At 40.6% G+C, this 20,071-nt stretch overlaps 1 protein-coding gene across 1 annotated transcript; it reads right to left on the bottom strand.

Annotated features, from left to right (window-relative positions):
* Positions 1-4,599: 4,599 nt before the first annotated feature.
* Positions 4,600-17,671, bottom strand: LOC139999414 (ubiquitin carboxyl-terminal hydrolase 42-like). Its single transcript, XM_072027579.1, is given in 18 exon segments — positions 4,600-4,966; positions 5,519-5,589; positions 5,591-6,406; positions 6,706-6,718; positions 7,155-7,243; positions 8,043-8,324; positions 9,005-9,146; positions 9,610-9,710; positions 9,905-10,045; positions 10,422-10,533; positions 11,451-11,533; positions 12,066-12,136; positions 12,293-12,360; positions 12,565-12,667; positions 12,827-12,937; positions 13,530-13,730; positions 14,477-14,714; positions 16,314-17,671. Coding segments are annotated over 17 exon segments (2,976 nt in total). The 5' UTR covers positions 16,314-17,671; the 3' UTR covers positions 4,600-4,632.
* Between the last annotated feature and the right edge of the window lie 2,400 nt (positions 17,672-20,071).

Below are 20,071 nucleotides of genomic sequence, written 5' to 3'. Positions count from 1 at the left end.
GTCATCACTGTCGAACGTATCATCTTGTAAAATAGGATTTAAATGGTCTGAAAGACAAAAGAGGTTTGTTAACTTTCCTGAATAGCCTTTGTCTCGTTCTCTTACATGAATACAGCTTCTAAATCAGTGCCAAAACCCTTTCTTCATTTGAGAGCACACACTGAAAGCTATTTCCTAGAGTTCATCCCACCACAGATCTAAGGAGATGGCACAAGGCCCTACAAAGCTGTACTAAGTCCCACTGATGTGTACGTATAAGGTACGCTACTCTTGGTGATTTTTTTCTCCCCCTTAGAATAAAGGAGATTACAAACAATTTCCGCAGTTGCTAAATAGCTAAAAACAAACAAACAAACAAGCAAAAAAAGAAAAAAAAACAAGACCATTTCTTTCTGGAGGAGGTTCCCACAATGAAAGCACGGGGATTAAGGATGTGATGGCCACAGAATTCCATTCATCTAGTAAATATCAGTGCTAATTGATCTCACGTGCACATGTATAGTACGATCTACAAACATTTAAATTAGGAGACTGGTTAAAAATGATGATAGCTAAAACAATATTTAGCTTAGACCAGTTATACTTGTATCCTGGTCCCGACATTCTTCAGAAAGGAATTAGAAACATTGACCTAGAAATGCTTCCCCTCCAAATATCTGAGTTTTGATTTTTTAAAGAAAAATAGGTGCCTTATACTTCAAACCTCAAGTCAACCTCTACAAATGCTAATTATCTTAGCTGCCGTCAGAAGCAGGATGCTTCAGTAGAGAACGCATCGTCCTTTACTGTGTATTGAGTCATTCAGGGCTTTCATTTGGCATTTCAGTTTCGAATCCAGAATAAAACCTATGCGTTATCTTCCAGACATGCCCAAAAGAAAGACATGCACATGCAAATAATAAAATTCTACCATCATTATGTCTGAAAGGTTTAAGTTGATTGCACAAACCACAAGTTTTTGCTTTAGCAGAATTATAAAGAAGTGGATGCTGTGGTTATACCTTGCTGTCGGTCCTCCTTTAGTGCGAGCTGTGCATGCGGGAAGATCTTCTGCACAACTTGTAAAATATTCGCTCCTGATCTTTTAAAAAGTGGCTTGAAAATGGGTGATAGTGCTTGTCCGGGTGAAGCCACGATCCTGTTTGATGCCGGAACAACCTTCTTCAGAGCCATGAAAAAGTCCTTTGCTTTTATTTTAATAGAAGCAACCTCTCCCTACTTGCATAATATAATGCTTTTTTTTTTTTTATATAATGCTTTTTTTTTGCTTTTATTTTAATAGTAGCAACCTCTCCCTACTTGCATAAATCTGAGGATAGCATCGACGTAGAGAGCACAGCGCAGCTTCAGTACATAAAGATTTGATATCTGCACCACAGTATCCTAACAAACAAAAATCAAACGTTACATCAGTCAAGGCCCAGGTTTACAACATGCAACATTTAAAGAATTTGTAATGCCAAAACCAAACAGGTTAACAGGGAATTCAAAGTGCTACCGCTCTGCAGGGAAGTTTCATGTTGCGCACTGTCTCATCTTGCGCTTATGCAGCTGAAACAGACTCCTCATCAAAAACTATACTCTTGAGGAAGATGCCCCAGAACCATTTAACGTTCTCAGACAACAAAAAGAACGACAACAAAGAGTAAATAGATGAAAGCATCTAACTCTGATTGCTATGAAGGCGTGCCAGCTGCCTCGTTGACTAGTTGTGCAGCAAGGCACAAGAGCTTGGGTACTGCCTGGTACAAGCTAAGGTTCTTTACAACTTGCTCACAAGCAAGAATCCATTTTGGTTTCAGTCTTACCAATGCATTTCTCAGATAGTTCATCAAGCAACATGTCCGGTGGCTTAGGGGTCCAGTCACGAGTATGAATCTTGAAAATTTCTTTTCTAGCCTGGAAGCAAAATCATTGCGTTTTAGCTTGTCCCAAGTTTTCCTTAAAAATACCAAGAAACAAACAAACCAAAAAGCAAGCAAACAAATAAACAAACAAAAAAAACCCAGTCCTTCCTCAAAACCCCTCATCTATTAATACGCTTTTCTTATTTGCTCAACTTTCAAGTATTTTACAGTTATTTAATATACACTCTGCATTTTCAACCAGGAAATTGAATATTTCTTATTTGTTATACTGAACTTTTTCTAGGAACCTACAACGAAAGAAAAGGCATTTATAGCTTCAATAACAAGTTTCCAAACTACGGGACCTAATGACCCAGAGGAAAATACTGTAATGAAAAATTTATCCAGAAACATTTCTTTGTTGTCCAAAAATCTTCTCTAAAACTTAGCAAGCTTTCATTGTGACAGTCTCATTACTTCATCACATTTGCTTTTCAGGCAGTAAATGCACAGAAAGCACTTCTGGCACAATGCTTCAAATTGCTACAATTACTATAAAGAAGAAAATAATTATGACTCAAACTACTACCACCGATCCGGGGCACAATCAAATACAAACACGTCCCCTATTCATTCAGAAGTGAAGGATTGAGACCAAAATCACAACTTCATGATGAAAACGCCCAAGTGGACTAAATAATTAAGCAAACAGGTACAACTTTGGGAATGAAAGGTTTGATTATAGAACTAACTACTTGGTGGTATCATCCTGACCATATATATCCAGTACCAGATTTGCCCTCCATGGAACAACGCAGTGTCTCCACATATCACTCTTTTGTTCAAGTTGTCAATTATTTTTTTTTCCTATAAAGTTGGACTTTGCCATGGTAGAACTAACGTTGAATTTAAGTTCTCACCTCTTTATTTGGCAAGTTGAAGAGGAACTCTCTGCCAAAGCGTCCTGGTCTTCGTAAAGCAGGATCTATAGAATCCAGTCTGTTGGTAGCTCCGATTACCACGATCTCCCCTCTGTTATCTGTGCCATCCATAAGCGTCAGAAGAGTTGAAACAATGGAACTAATAGAAAAATATAGTTTTTATTTACTGGTTCAGTAAATTTTGTTACATTCCACATGACTTTCTTGATGCCGGAACAACCTTCTTCCTAGTAGTCATTCAAAAGTGGGAAAAAAATAGTCTACCAAGTCGGGTTTTTTTTTTTGGTTTGATAATACATCTGCAGACTGGTAAGTCATCAAGCACTTCAAGACTGTTTGAAATAATCTCTACATTAATGGAAAAGGAGTACTGCACACTTCTGCTCAGGAAGAAAATCACGGAAAATGTTCCGTGATGTTCCCTCGTGCTTTGGTAATGCTCTTTCTCAGTGTTTTTAGTCTTGTCCTTTCTACCTTGGCATCTCTCTGCAATAGCTGAGGAGGAAAGCTTTTTAGAGCTACATTCAGTGTCACACTTGAGAGAGGAAGTTTGCCGCAATTTCTCACCAGGCTCAGAAGTCTCTTTGCCGTACAAAACATTTTCATTAGAAATGAGGTCACGTTCTTTTGATCTTCTTGGTTTCTCCTTGTCTCCACCGTCATCACATTGGTACTGTGCGAGGTATTCATCCTTCCCAGTAGATTTCGGAGGGTCCGCGACACTGCACAAAATAAAATCACATTTCTCACTTCTGCTGAAGGACGTGAAGATTAACAGTAAAACCTTCCAAAGGCAAACAAACAAACAAAAACATCCAGACTACAGGAACACTCGCAAAGATATGCCATTTAGAAACCTCTCCTGCGATAAGGACACCTTCTCCAGCTCCCAGAGAAAGTGTTTTTCCCCTCTTGCTTCTGAAGCCATTGCACTAAAAAAGCACACGCATCTGTCTCCCTCCACATGCTGCTGCTCTGAATAAGAGCCAGAAGATTCAAAACCACCCTATTTGGTCTCCCCACATAGCCGAAAAAAACACCAGTTGAAACAGAGTTTTCTACCTCTCTCCCAAGAATTTACATTCACGTATCCTGTGACTGCAAAAATAGAAGGCGGGGCTCAGGAGGAACAGCCAGTGTTGGAAATGAAAAAAAGCAGCCTGTTTCTTCAGAGTCTTAAGCCTATTCTACTAGGAAAACAAAACAAAACAAAACAAGAGGAGAGGAGAACAACAGCGGGAAATTTACCTATTCTCCAGGTGTTCAATTGCAAAGCCTCCGCTGGAGGATCAACAGCTGTGAATTCAGCGTGCTTAGGAGAAATCAGATCTACATCTGAACCACAACTATTTCAGTAGTATCACTAACTTATGTTACTCTGAAGAAGCAGTCAGCACCGTTTCTATGTTAGGAAATAGCTGAACAGAGTCTGTTATTCACAGGAATTATTCAGGCAGGCTTCTTTAGGAAGGCTGGGTTTCACTAGAACATTACTAGCCTGTAAGCCTCATGGCATCACCTTCCATCTTGACTGCTAAACCTCCTTGCTCCCTACTATCTTCTTTGCCAAGATACAGCTGTCCACGTTTACTTTTCCTACTTGGCTGGACTGAATTTAAGAAGGGATCTTGCAACTCTTCCTCTTGTTTGCCACTTAATCATCACACCAAATGAAAACTATTTGCCTTTCACCTCTTTATTTCAGGCATTCTTTCCTAGTGGTCATTTAAAAACGGAAAGAAAAAGTCCATCAGCTTTTTTTTTTAATATCCAGCAGACTGTTAAGTCACCAAGCACTTCAAGACTGTTGGAAATAATCTCTACATTAATAGAAAAGGAATTCCTCAAACACACTGCGGCCGCTTACCTTTAATACACTCGTTGGATGAGACGGAGCTGTATTTCTTGCTTTCGCCTGCGCTGGAAGGCTTCCCTTCCTTGTAAGGTTGTTTACTGCTCTCACTTCTGCATTGCTCACATGAAGAGCCATCTGGAGGACGGGATTCTTCCTTCTTCTCCCGCGTTATCTTCTGGAAATGAGGATCTAAGTGTTCCAAGGAGCCTTTCACTTTCCTGCTGTTTCTCTTTTTTCTTCTTTTTCTTCTCCTTTTTCTTCTTGTTTTACGCTTGCGATTGGCATTGTCAAAGTGGAGCACACAGAAACACAAATCGTGAAGTCTGAAAGAAACATGCAAGTTTAAAAGAGAAAAAAAGATGTGGCACTTGTTGCCTATATGAAACTTTATTTATTTTACCACAGGTGATGATTTGCAGCATGTCAGCTATTTTGTGGTGCTTTGTGCACACGCCACTTACTTTAGATGTAGCAAACTTAAGCCCTCAGATTGGAGGACCATAGGTCCTGGTTTGTACACAGATCATTAACAATGGCTAGCTCTGGAATACGTGCAAGCAGAAAAAAACTTTTAACCTAATCCAGAATGGTGTACGGATGTGTTTCCAACTATGTGGTCCAAAGCTAGTGCTCTGAAACAATTCAGCAATAGCTTTCCTATCTTCACTGATCAACCTAACAACATGATCCCCAGCCAGCTGATGCTATCTAAGTAACTTAGAAAATACCAGAAAAAAAAAAAAAAAAAAAAAAGAAGAAGAAAAAAAGAGAAGAAAAAAAAAAAGGAGAAAAAAAAAAAAAAGAAGGAATACATGAGAAGCACCCAGAAAAGAATTAGGATAAAAAATGCGGAGTATGCTGGAATCCTTGCTTACTTGGAATCCTTCTCTCCATGTTTATCCTTAGACTTCTTTTTCTTCTAGAACTTGTGATATTTTTGCATTTTTTTCACCACCTAAAAGCTCCTTTTCTATCTTTCTGTCTTTCCTTTCTATTTCACTTTCACTACCTTCTGCACGGGTAGATTTTCTTTTTCTGTTTCCTTCTGTTTCATTTTTCTGGCGACAGTTCTCCAAATGAGCTGACACAGGTGGAAGCGCATGTCTTTCACGAGAATGTCTTCCAGAATGTTGCTGAGATACCGAGCAACGATGCAAGTCTGCTCGGGGTGTGCTAAAGCGACGTCCATCTTCATCTCTCAAGAGGGAACCGTGAGGCCATCCACTTTTGTAATGATAATGCTTATGTGACCTGCCGTAGTAAGTTGCAGTCCATTTGTCAAAGGCTGCATCGCCGTGAGAGAACTTTCTCTCTCTACTGTCTCCTGTCGCATGAGGTGAATAGTAATCATTGTAATAGCTACAACTTTCCCACCTCCGTGCTTCATCTCGATAGTATCTTTCTCTGCTCCAACTTCTTTCCCCTTTGGATCGGTAATATCTATTGCTACCTTGTTCTGATCTTCCTCCGCTGCCAGATCTGTACTTTGAATATTTGACTGCTCTTCTGCCATTCTCAGGGCTGTTTCTTTCACCAGGGAAAGATCTGCACCTGCTTCCCTCCCAGTGCTCCTGCTTGTGACGCTTTTGCTCAACAACTTCCACGCTCTGAGAACACCTCCTCTTGCTGGAAGGACCTGCTTTTTGACTCTCCTTCTCTTCACTAGGAGCATGTTCCCTCTTGCTTTGGTAATGCTCTTTCTCAGTGTTTTTAGTCTTGTCCTTTCTACCTTGGCATCTCTCTGCAATAGCTGAGGAGGAAAGCTTTTTAGAGCTACATTCAGTGTCACACTTGAGAGAGGAAGTTTGCCGCAATTTCTCACCAGGCTCAGAAGACTCTTTGCCGTACAAAACGTTTTCTTTTGAAATGAGGTCACGTTCTTTTGATCTTCTTGGTTTCTCCTTGTCTCCACCGTCATCACATTGGTACTGTGCGAGGTATTCATCCTTCCCAGTAGATTTCGGAGGGTCCGCGACACTGCACAAAATAAAATCACATTTCTCACTTCTGCTGAAGGACGTGAAGATTAACAGTAAAACCTTCCAAAGGCAAACAAACAAACAAAAACCTCCAGACTACAGGAACAGTCGCAGAGATATGCCATTTAGAAACCTCTCCTGTGATTAGGACACCTTCTCCAGCTCCCAGAGAAAGTGCTTTCTCCCCTCTTGCTTCTGAAGCCATTGCACTAAAAAAGCAAATGCATCCGTCTCCTTCCACCTGCTGCTCTGAGAAAAAAGGCATAGGGGCGAGCGGGGAACAGCCAGTGTTTCTCCAGACAGTGGAGAAAAATGGAAAAACATTCTATGAAGGAACACAAGTTCTCCTTGAGGCACCAACCTGCATCAGAGTGATATGCTCAGTGCTGATCATTAGTTCTGTTCGTAACGCTGGACATACAGCATGGAATTGTACTAATTTAAATCCTTCCATTAAATACTATTAGTAGACAGATAAAACCGTAACGAACTTCCATAAGGTCTTGTCTTAATCAGACTGTGCTCATTTTACCTCGTTTCCTCTGACAAGCTGTTCAGCTGGCTGGCTGTGAGGGACTCTGTGATGATTTCTCGATTGACTGAAGGCATAGCTCCAGGCATCTGCAATCAAAACGCACAAGTCAGCAGACAAAAAAATACTATTTGTAGTAGTACTGAGGACTAGTCTTGTCAGAATTTCTCCATTAAATGGTAAGCAAGACCGTTTTGAGTTGTATGCATTATCTACACTTCAAAGATAACCCCAACTCACCTCCCAAAATCTACTTTATGAAACTTAGGAATTTTTATCTCAGCTGAGCTTAAGTTGACAAGTTCTAATGTAAGCTCAGGTCTGCAAATTCTAATGGGATAATACCACAAAGTCTTACAATCACATTTGTGCTGTGTTTTCTCAGTATTTCACCTGAATTAGGAACACAATAAACACTCCCGAATACATCATAGGTGAGAAATTCTCGATGGAGCAAATCTATGTTTCAAGCAATCCATTTGTTTTAGAAAAGAACATCTCAGAAGGTTTAACAGGTTCAACTCGGCAAGTGGAATCATCAAGTTTCAGTCCGTTTTCTTTCGATTCATTAACTAACCTAATAGCACCATTTAGTGAATCGGTTTTTGGCAGCTCATGCTGGGATCTTCCTTCGTCAGCATTCTGACAGGAAGAACCGGAATGCTGCAATGTACGGACTACCTTTCCAACCAAAATTCCATTAGAGGACATTGCATTGCAATTCCTTTTAAATAAGCCCTTTGACTCCTCCTCAGATTTTCCTGAAGATTCTGCACCGTAAGGGACTGTGTTATCAGAGCTGAGTTTAGGATTTTCATTCACTGTTGGCTCCACAAAAATCTCATCAGAAACTTTTTTGCTTGTTTGCATTTGCTTCATTTGCATTACCGAATTTGTAATTGTGGATGAAGGAACAGCCTGGTAGAGATCTTCGTCCTCCGCAGCACTGCTAAGACAGTCAGGCTGTGACACAGTCCGACGAGCAGGCAATTTATTGTGAATACTGGTGGTGATCTTCTGTTTTCTTGACGGATCAGTAATTGAAGGCCTGGTAATTGTCTGGTTTTGAACACAGGCCATCGGTGGTGCTGAAGATGGCCTTTTTAGGGTGACACCAGTGGTCTTTGCGTCCTCTTTTATGGATCCATTTCCATTTAAACGGCTTGAATTCTGTATTTAAAAAGAAGAAATGGCAAGATGGATTAACGCAAACACTGCATTTAACATTTTGAAACACAAAACTCTCCTACTGAGTATTTCTACAAATGGTCTTAACACCTACAAAGAAAAACACACTGCCCTTTAAAGATAAATGCAAGTCCAATAAGCGTATTCAATTCCTGCTTTTGGTTTACAGCCGATTGGAATCAAATTAACATCATCTTTGAAAACCAGCCAAACAACTTAACATTACCTGCTGCTATTCCCAAATATATTTATTTTCCCCTTTAAACATACCCTGAAAAGCCTGAAGTAATTGTTCTGGTGCTCAGGAATAAGACAATTAGTTTTCCCTGTCTTAGCTAAAGTGACGACGATAGGAAAAACAAGTCCTCTTTTAAATGATTCGAGGATTAGTACACTCTGCTTAAATTGTCAAAGAGCGTAGCTCTCTGTGCTTTAGAAAGCTGTCTTGGAGGTATTAAGTAATGGAGTCGCATGGCTGCACAATTTAGCAGTAACCACTGTTTGAATGACTCTGGCTGTAGCATGAAGGCTGTGAAGAAAGCTGCAGCATGGGAAGGAAAACAAAACTAAGATGCTGAAAACCAAACAAAAAACCCCACACCAAACCCCAAACCCACTAGCAGTTTGGTGCCGTTACCTGCCCTCCCACTTCCCTGAATTACCTTAATCATATGAGGAAGAAGTCGTGGTCCCATAAATCCAGCCTGCTTACTATTAGCCCCCTGCTGACCAGGAGGGAATGAACAGGGATAAGATGGTGCTGGCAAGTAAAACGCACGTTCTCCAAGTGTCAAATCATAGCGCCTTCAGAAAAGAGCAGTGATCGGAGTTTAGTTTTTCTTTCAGCCTACTCTTGGATTAAATCCCATCCTATAATTTTAGAGGAACAGTTCATACGATATGGAAGCCTTCTCTACAGAAGGCTTCGCCAAGACTACAAACTGAAAAGGAGAGAACAGTCTTCCTACTAAGACTATCACTTTCAGAACAATAATTCATTCTTACACGACAGATGACCTTCATTCCTCTCCTTCTCTAAATTAGCCAGCTACAGGTAACACATAGATAGCAATTTACACAAGTGCTGCAGTTTCAGGCCAAGCAACAAAAGATAATAAATGACACAGAGAATTTCAGGTTAGACAGAACTGAATTAGACAAATAATAATCTTTCCCTGGGATAGCAAGAAAAACACTTGCAAAACAGAAAAATATCAATAACAGGAAAGTAAATCTCTTCTGAACACATGTTAAGATTTGTTATTACCTGATATAAAAAAGTATGTAAGCTTGCTGACCAAGAACTCTCTTAATGTCAGTACGGACTACTTTAGCATCATTCATCTGATACCAAAGTCCATTACCAGCCTGCAAATAAAGACAACCATTTCTTTAGGTGAATTGCACGTGTTCCAAATGAAATCACGGATAGGAACAAAATACACACGTGTCAAATAAAAATATAATGAAATCTTTTTCCCTAGAAACAGTAGCTGCTAGTCACGCTTTCACTGGTTTGCCAGCACAACCTTTACCCTGTTAGAAATGCTGTTGACTTCTACCTTTACATAGCATATATAGTGTCCTGAGTGACAGCTGACACCGTGATGTACCAGCACCGCGTATAAGGCATAGAGCAGTGGTTCTCCCATTGACTGTGACATGTAGGCTCTCAGGTCCAAATACTCCGGATATTTCACCACCTAAAGAGAGACCAAGAAGATAGAAAATTATCCCAGAGTACTTCGTGGACTAGCCAGAGAAAAACACTTCCAAAAAACACAGACTAGAATTTATTTCTAGAATATATTTCTAGAAGATATTTCTTGATTCACTACAAATAAGTCTTCCCATAAACAATGTTTAAGACTAGAAGTTGCAGAGAACTGTTTCCTGATGAATCAGCCTTCTCAGAGGAAAGCATATGCTTCTTGTCAAGCGGGAACTTTATTGATATTAAGAGAAAGAATAAGCCATAGTCGTTAGTCTACAATTACTGTCTGAAAATATAAACAACTTTCAGCTTTGGGGGATGTCCCATTACACAATGATATAGTTGCATTACAGTGGTAAATATACCTTGTTGATCTTTCCACCTGTGAAATCTGCAAATCTTTTCAGTGATATTGTAAGAACCTTGGAAGAACGGTGTATGGTAAATCTCTTGGATGCAGGAACCATCTTATTACACCTTAAAAACAAGCAGAGATAAGTGTTTGAAGGCATCTTCTTTTTTCGCCCCCAAAACAAACTCGTTTTAATGTCTCACGCATGCCTATGCTATTTGAATGACATTTACTTGCATAATAGGTTGGTCTTTTTTCTTTTCATAAACCCATGCACTGCGTGTCAGGTTTGTTAATACAGTGAAGAAGGTAAATTCTCCCAAAACCCCGGGCATAGCAGGAACAGGAATCTCTCACGAAAGGGTATTACCAGGTTGGATGGCAAGGTACCATTTCTTGGTCTACAAAAGTGGCTATTTGAACTCCAATCCTGGATACATTCTTTCAGCTTTCAAGGGAAATACAAATAATGAAAGTGGAACCAGAGAGCCTTGGTCCCCAGGACTAGAAATTGCAAATAATCTCCAACATAGGTCGTCTATCAACATCAAAAATACAACAGAAGCACATGGTCATTCTACAGGAGGGAGACATTTAACAGTAGGAAGTCTTCATGTACTGAGCTTGTCTGGAAAGACACTGAAACTGTCTGCCATCCTTTGAAACACAATAGTTCAGTTTGATACATTGCCCGCTCCAAGGTAGGACCTACAGTGTAAGCAGTGAAAATTAGCCACTAGCCCAGAGAACAACGGAAACTGGGCAGTTTACATCAAGAAAAGTACTGTCGAGAGCTAATAAATAGAAAGAACAAAAGTATCTCTTTTTGAATTCTGATGGCAAAATACGAGCCAGAGAATTGCAAACCCATAGGGAATGCCTCTGAACAAGACTTCCCCCCTCCAAAGAAACAAAAATCCAAGTGTTTTATAAACTTCCACAAAACTCGTAAGTAGATCCAAAGTTTAGAGGTAGTCCAACAGAGTCATGCAACATATAAAACTGACATCTAGGATTAAGACCTAATTCGTCAAAATCTTACTCGCTACATTTATAGCAATTCTCTCCACCCAGCTCTTCAGGTTTCACAAAGAGTTCCAGAGCTCTGGTAACAGATGAAACCGCCTAGAGGAGCGAGAAAGAAGAGCGTAAAGTCACCGTAAATTCAAAATTCCAGAGACGTACTAGTAGTTTGTAAGAGAATCTTACTAACATACTCCAGCGATCTACTATGAGCACTGTGAAGAAGGAGGCAGAAAGAGCATGCTCAGCATTGACCTCACCTGGAAGTCATTTGACTTCGGAACAAATACTTTTCCAGTAGCCTAGACAGCACCTATAGTGTGCTTTGTCATCAATACTGGGGACAAATTCATCAGTCTAACAATTAGATGTACATTGGGGTAGAACAACAGAGAAGTATGACAGCATTATAATTTTTGCAGAAAGAGAATTCTTTCCCCTTAAACCCAATGCAAATGTGGAGACTATTTACATGGGTTCCACAGAAGGACAAAGTCCAATCCACTTCCTTAGCACCACCAAGCTCTTACGTTTTAACATTATATGTGGTTTGTTTTTTTAAGGTAAACAAGTTTAATTTAGAAAGTTAGGCATGTACTTAAACATCATGAATTATATTTAGAAAACATCTTACCTTTATATCCAAAGTGATATCAAGAAATGCCTCATACGTATCCGAAACTGCTTTGCAATTCAAGCACTTCACTGGAAGCAAAATATAAATGCTTAACCTTATGTGAAGGAGACTAACTGTCCAAATTCAAGTTGCTGCCAGATACTACTTTAGACAAACTACAGACTGCTTTACTACCGACAAAAGACACAGATCAGTTCTAAGGACAGGAATATTTTTTAAAGTACCTCTCGATCTTAGAAATCCTCCAAATATTTGATGAATGATGGTGGTAGCTTGAGAAGATCTGTCCAATCTGGAAATAAATTATAATCAGACCTCAGAAGATTTAAGGCGCAGAGTTAACTCTTCAAAGAGTTTTATGAAAACTAAGGATGATGTAGACTTTCGTTGCTGATAGTAAATAAGGCACTAAAAGGTGCTAGAGATCATTTTTGATAGTAAATAAAGGACTAGAAGGTGCTAGAGAATGTATGAAAGTGAACTTGTTTATGCTTACTCAGTGCTTCCATTCAAGCACGCTTCCTGCATAGCATCAACAGTATAGCGCAAGAACTCGTGTGCGTCTTCTTGACTGCCAAAACGGAAATGTTGTCCTATTCCTAAAGAAGAAGATGATAGTATTCACCTCATTTAAAAATGAAATCATTCTTCTATTTCTAAAATCTCTCTTCTTTCTAGTGTTAAAACCACTTATACACATCAAATAAGTATTTGAAGATTACAAGCTATCGAAAAGAAACACATCTGAAGCCACTTACGACTGAGATTACTGATAACATGCGTAGGCTCGATGGCATCAACAGTGCAACGCAGGGCCTGGTTAATGTGAGTCTCCATTGTGCACATCATGCAAAAATCTTGTTCACGACCTGAAGAGTGAAAGAAGAAAGCATCCCAGTCCAGCAAAATATCCATAACTACAAACAAACATCTAAGTAAAATTTAAACTATAGATACGATATCCACTCTCCTTGCTACATTCTATTCTCCCAAGATGCCAATGTCCCAACAGTCTTGTAACATTTCATTTCACACAACTTTACAGAATAAAAGTATCCACTAAGCCTGTATTCAAATGCATTTTGTGATGAGAAATCTAAAAGACTACTGCAAAGTCACATTTGTAAAGGCTGACAGGAATGTGAACTCCACAGGCTGAAAAATGTATTACTCTCTAAAATTACTACTAAATGCATTACTGTCCAATGCACTTCATTATTCCCACGAAGCAATAAATGATCCTTTAATAAATACATAAATAAATAAATAAATAAATTCATTCATTAAACAAACAGTGCATTAATTGCACTCCGTATGCTATTCGGAGCCCACTGCTAATACAGTGCTCAAAGCCAGCTTCTACAGGTAAAATCAGGCAAATAAGCTTGTCTCAGAATCACTGCTGTTCTTTCACCTTCAGAGCTGTCCAACAGATTTGAAATACTCTTAGAAAGTACTCACATGACTGGCCGTGCTCGAGAGAAAGCATGTAATTGGCAAGTGGGGGTGTGTAGGTCAAACACTGTAGAGTAGCATTAAGAAAACATGTGTTGCCAAGATTGTACAGGCCAACTCCAACACTTTGTGTTTCTCGCCAATCCATACAAATCTTCTCAGGTGGAAAAAGAATGCTCTGTTGTGGAGCAATTCCATCATTAACGACTGCAAGAAAGTTAAATTTAAAAAGAGATTTTGTTTGTTTGTTTCTAAGGAAGGTATTTAAAAAAATACTATTCTGCAGGAGCACCTAGAGGAGCTAGCTACAATCCAAGCCAGAAGAAAATTATTGCAGACAGCTTTAATACCGCCAAATTCAAATTGGCTGGTCAACACAATGTTTTGGGAAAAAAAAAAAAAAAACAAAACAGCTTTCGTCAACCATTTTAATTTTTCTAAGGCAAGGCTAACTGCCATTCTGTTTGTAGTACCTAATGCCAAGTTCCTCTCCATCTATAATCTTTAACCTGATTAACTCAACTACTGTTTTTTTCCTTATTATAACTTAAACCACAAGCTTAGACTTGAAATTATACGGAAAAAAGGTAAAAACTAGTAACTAGGAATGACGGTACCCCTACAGATACCAGATCTTTTCCTGAGCAATGTTATCATTCAAAAAACGTGTGAAAAATGGAAGCTGTGAATAGCAACAATCAAACACTTTTCTTTGCAAAACGGAAAAGACATGGATGAATCTGTGCATTACAAAAAGCTCCCCATATTTCTCTGTTGACTGTAAATATATCAAAATTAATTTCTGTAACATCAGTCACTTCAGTTGCCTTAGGGGATTCGCTTTTGAAGTCTTTGTTCACACTAGTCCCCTTCTCTATCAGTGCAACAAGTAAGAACTGCATTTTCTACTTTTGCTTTGAAGAAAATGGAGTCAGGATAAAGCTCACACTTACTTAGATCTCTTGGGGCAAAAGCCTTAGATTTTTCAGATGATCTACAGTAAATAGCACCTCCACGTCCTTGGGCCACAGAGACTTGGCTTGAATCTTCTGCAGGCGGTATCTGGCCCCAGTTTGCGGTGCGTGACATCAGTATTTTAGTACTTGGTTTCTTGGATTTGCCAGACCGCCTTGAAGAGGGCTTTTTAGACTTTGAAGATTTGGGCTTCTTAACTACGGTCATTGTTGACATCTGCGACAGAGACAGAAGTTCTGGTTGACGTAAGAATATCAAGAAGCATTCCAAGAAGAAAAGAGTAGCAGAAGTCCTGTCACTTAATCTCAAAGAAACAGCCTTAAGAACTAAATCGCTGGTATGAATGATTTAAAAAGAATCCCCAAACTAAACACACAAAGTGAAAATTTCCATCTAAACTCTATCGGTATTACTTTTAGCTTCTGCAGAACTAGTGGCTGATGCCATTTCTTTCACTTCCGTAGGATTTTAATCCATTACAACTCTGGAGTCTTTTTAATATAAAAATGTAGAAGACATTCTCTGAGGGGAATCAGTTATTTATTGATTTCCAGAGTTGCACAATTATCTGTTAATTATTACCTATGATCTAATAGGTAATTGTTGCAATTATCTATTGCTGGCGTTAGTAATGGAACACTATTACTTCACTGCCTGCGTTTTTCTGTTTCGTGTGCACAAAGGTACCCAGAACTCACTGCTCCTTTTCTTCTGTCTTTCCAGGGATCGCCCTCTACCTCACTGTCTACTGCACCAATCATGAGGGGTTTGTTGTTATTCTATAATGAGCCTAGCTTTTAAATACACCTTTTCTGGGCGTCACTTTGTGATAGCAAGTTAATTTGTGAGGGCTCCTCAGTCTACATCATGTGGTCGCTTTTTCCAGGTGAAAAAGCGGAGCCGTAAGTGGCAGTACACTAAAGCCCTGGCATGTTGAGATCCAAGAAGAGAGATGTTTGGCCCTCCTTCTCACTCCTGGGAACCATATACCTCAAAACCCACAGAGGATGGGCTATATCTCAGAGAAATCTTGGGAAAGGAGAGCATGAAGAGCACGTTTGCAAATTTATTTCTCCCTGGGCTTCTTCTGCTTCTCCACGAAATACGAGTTTGAATAGAACTTTGGCAGCAGTACTTCTGGTGTTTTACTCCTACCACATTTAAAACTCCTACAAAAAACTGAAACGTTAGACTAAAAAGCAGCTCTTTCCGTTCTGCTTTGTAAAGTTGCACGTTTTCCTCATGCAAAACAACAGGGCAATGTAAGCTAGAAACGGAAATGCTGAATGTAAAACAAAACAAAACAAACCTCAGCCCTCCAGGACAAAAGCCAATAACTGCTACAAAGTCCTTTTTAAAATGCTGATTAGGTTTCAAGGTGATACCGCTTTAAATAAGCATAATTGTGTGTCCGTAGGCAGAAGCATCCATGACAGGATGAACTTCTATACTTCATGTTTTGTTACTGTCTTACTGTAGCACACAGGGACTTGTTACCTATAGGGAAACCACTAACCTAATGGAGCGTTTAAAACATAAGCTAGTTTGTTATACCAAAATGACTGAGAGAACAAAGCATAAAGTGCTTTCAGATTTCTAGCACGCCTTGATTGCTATCCATTAAACTTCAGACACGTTAAACAAAACACAGTAAATAAGAAAACTCCTAGTCCCACAGCTGGCAAATTATGTGCAGAGGTTGTAACTAGAACTTTTTTCCCTTGACATTTTACATTTAAGATTGATTTTAAATCCATTCTATACACACTTTCCGTTCCTGAAAAAACAATACGCAAACCTGAAAAATGCATTTACACGAGAAATGAAGTCGTCCTTGTCCGACTGGAAGACTAAGGTGACAGCTCCTGGGCTCAGGGATTTTCAGATAAGCTCCGATCTTCACCAGTGACAGCTCCTTTTTTCGGATTGAAAGAGAAAATGTTTCAGCAACACACTGAAAACACACTTAAGGGACAAGAAACAAAATTAAGACTGTAGTGAGAAGGAGAAAAGAAAAACAACACTGGGGAAGAAAGGAAAAGGTAAAGGAAAAAGGAAAAAGGAAAAAAGCCTTGATCTTTATACTGACCAACGAGATAAGCCTTACACATTTTTAAGTTTATTTTTGACAACTGATTGAGGCGTTACCAGGTATTAAGTACGATTCAAGAGCAAATATTAACACTAGAAAGAAGAAATCCGATCCACCACCACTGTTTCAAAATACATCCATTTCTAATGTGGAGATAACGTCTCTCTGACAAGGTAGTAGAAAAACTGTAAATACCGACAGAGCTTCCTCTCCCGATGTTCCATATACATACCGATGCTGTTCCTACACCTATGCTCTGAGCATAAATTTATGTTGACATGAGTATCGGGTGTTACTCCTCTCTTTGTTTGCCTTGAGAGACACACCTCTTGTCCACTGAAAAGTAAACTCAAGATTCCAGATCAGTTAAGACAGTTGCTATCCCCCCATTCAGAGTTCTGCAGCAGCACTGTTCAGATGTGTTTAGCAGTCTCTTTAGAAAATGTTATCACTTAGGACCTGCTTCTCAGTAGGTACACGTTTGGCCTCCGCTTAGCAGAGAGTCAATCCCAGCTTAAGCTTTCGTACAAGAGCCCCTTCACGAAACGGACTTGGGCCCTGACATAACTGAGCTTAACCTTTAACCTTGAAGCTTCCTTAAAGAAGGAAGCAGCACCCAGGCCAGGAAATAGAAATTAATCGTCACTTTACCCTGAAACGCAGTGAGCTATTCTGTGCTGGCAGGATTGCTGCCGGGCTGGCCGACGAGGCGGCGGGCAGCTCCCCGGGGCCACAGGGCCTGTCACAGGGAGCCGCCGGAGGTCTCCAAGGTCCGGGAACAGCGGCAACAGCGGCAACAGCGAGGACAGAGGGGACAGCAGCAACAGCAGCAGCCACCTCAGCCAGGGCCGTCTCCACAACTGCCAAAACGGTCTCGGAATGCTGCCGAACTCGGAGCTCCAGCGTGACGCCTTTTGAACCTGGCCGCTGGAAGGACCTGCTTTTTGACTCTCCTTCTCTTCACTAGGAGCATGTTCCCTCTTGCTTTGGTAATGCTCTTTCTCAGTGTTTTTAGTCTTGTCCTTTCTACCTTGGCATTTCTCTGCAATAGCTGAGGAGGAAAGCTTTTTAGAGCTACATTCAGTGTCACACTTGAGAGAGGAAGTTTGCCGCAATTTCTCACCAGGCTCAGAAGACTCTTTGCCGTACAAAACGTTTTCTTTTGAAATAAGGTCACGTTCTTTTGATCTTCTTGGTTTCTCCTTGTCTCCACTGTCATCACATTGGTACTGTGCGAGGTATTCATCCTTCCCAGTAGATTTCGGAGGGTCCGCGACACTGCACAAAATAAAATCACATTTCTCACTTCTGCTGAAGGACGTGAAGATTAACAGTAAAACCTTCCAAAGGCAAACAAACAAACAAAAACCTCCAGACTACAGGAACACTCGCAAAGATATGCCATTTAGAAACCTCTCCTGCGATTAGGACACCTTCTCCAGCTCCCAGAGAAAGTGTTTTTTCCCCTCTTGCTTCTGAAGCCATTGCACTAAAAAAGCACACGCATCTGTCTCCCTCCACATGCTGCTGCTCTGAATAAGAGCCAGAAGATTCAAAACCACCCTATTTGGTCTCCCCACATAGCCGAAAAAGACACCAGTTGAAACAGAGTTTTCTACCTCTCTCCCAGGAATTTACATTCACATATCTTGTGACTGCAAAAATAGAAGGCGGGGCTCAAAAGGAACAGCCAGTGTTGGAAATGAAAAAAAGCAGCCCGTTTCTTCAGAGTCTTAAGCCTATGCTACTAGGAAAAAAAAAAAACAAAACAAAACAAAACAAAACAAGAGGAGAGGAGAACAACAGCGGGAAATTTACCTATTCTCCAGGTGTTCAATTGCAAAGCCTCCTCTGGAGGATCAACAGCTGTGAATTCAGCGTGCTTAGGAGAAATCAGATCTACGTCTGAACCACAACTATTTCAGTAGCATCACTAACTTATGTTACTCTGAAGAAGCAGTCAGCACCGTTTCTATGTTAAGAAATAGCTGAACAGTCTGTTATTCACAGGAATTATTCAGGCAGGCTTCTTTAGGAAGGCTGGGTTTCACTAGAACATTGCTCCGCAAGTCCCTTCTATTCCTTTTCCCCTTAGAATCTGGGGATGTTTCAGCTAAAAAGGAGGGCAGAAACACTCTCCGTAGGTCTCCACCATGTAGTAAAACAGCGCTGTGTACCTGGTTAACTTCTGCAGCCAGCAAAGCATTGCTATTTGCAGCAGTGCCCTGACCCCAGCCTCTTGCTGAGCTCCGTCCTGTGCTGCTCGGATGCTCCCGCTGCTCAGACACGGGGGCTTAGAGAGCCACCGGGCCAGCACAAGCCCCCGAGCTCACTGTCAAACTTCACTTTTGGCATCTTTCACTTCACCATCGCCGCCGGACGAGGAGCCCAGCAATGCCTGACGCCGCTCCGGGCTCACCTAAACGCGGGGCAGGAAATTCAGATTCAAAGCTGCGAAGGTTTTTCTTAGTGAAAGCATGGAATGAGTGGCCATCGGTGACTAACCTTACAGGAAGGCATTCACTTTGTGAATGCTGCAGTGAGTGAAGACTGAAGGCGTTTTCTGAGTGACCTAAGGAGAGCCCTCCCCGAAAAGCAGGACGTTTTATTGTCTATGTAACATCTCCTTTGAAGGCTCGAGCATGAGATACACCAGGTTTAAAATCTCAAGACACGGATCTGCCACCACAGAAGCAATACATTTCATCTACTAAGCCTAAATACCGTATTTTGCCTCCTCTGTAGGTTTAAAAAAACACGGCCATGCTTGAAGGAATGCATTCTCAGATATTCTACGTATTTACAGTGCTTTAATTAATACCACAGACATGTTGTGCTGTTGAGGGGAATTTGCAATTACATTTTCATTTCCAACCAAACGCAGCCTGACACAAATTGGGAGCAAAAGGAACTAATCATCTGGAAGCCGGGATATGCATCATTCACCATTTTCTAAGAAAATGACAAAAATATAAAACCCCAGCAGTCTGAGAACGTGAGCGCTGAGGTAAAGGCCTGATCAAACAAACGCGCACAACTATGATTTGTCCTTTTAACTCAGCAAAAGTCTGCAAACTGCCATGGTAGCAAATGAGGAGAAGGAGCTGGTATTTACAGAAGTTGCAGCTGAAGATTCAGATAAACCATTCGGGTCGATGCTCCCTTCCTGCAGGTTTAAGCTGCGGTCACATCGCCTATTTCAAACCCTTTTGATTTCTACCAGTCACCCCAGATCCCACCTATTTTGCACGTTTTCCAATCAATGAATTCGCTACATGATTTCTGGGGCAGAAGAGCAGGCCTGGTGAAGAGGAGCATGCCTGGTGCCATCATTCAATCAAATCAAAAGCGTCCAGGAGAAGCCCGGGGTGTGGTACTCACAGGGAATGTTTGCGAGCGGCCAAGTTCAGCAGAAGAGAATAGGCAGGACTGGAAGCCCAGGGGAACGAGATGCATCTGTTGTTGCAGGCAGCCCCAGCAA

Source organism: Anas platyrhynchos, chromosome 25 (genome assembly GCF_047663525.1).
Source record: "Anas platyrhynchos isolate ZD024472 breed Pekin duck chromosome 25, IASCAAS_PekinDuck_T2T, whole genome shotgun sequence".
Lineage (NCBI taxonomy): Eukaryota > Metazoa > Chordata > Aves > Anseriformes > Anatidae > Anas > Anas platyrhynchos.
This window is presented reverse-complemented; position numbering and strand designations above follow the sequence as displayed.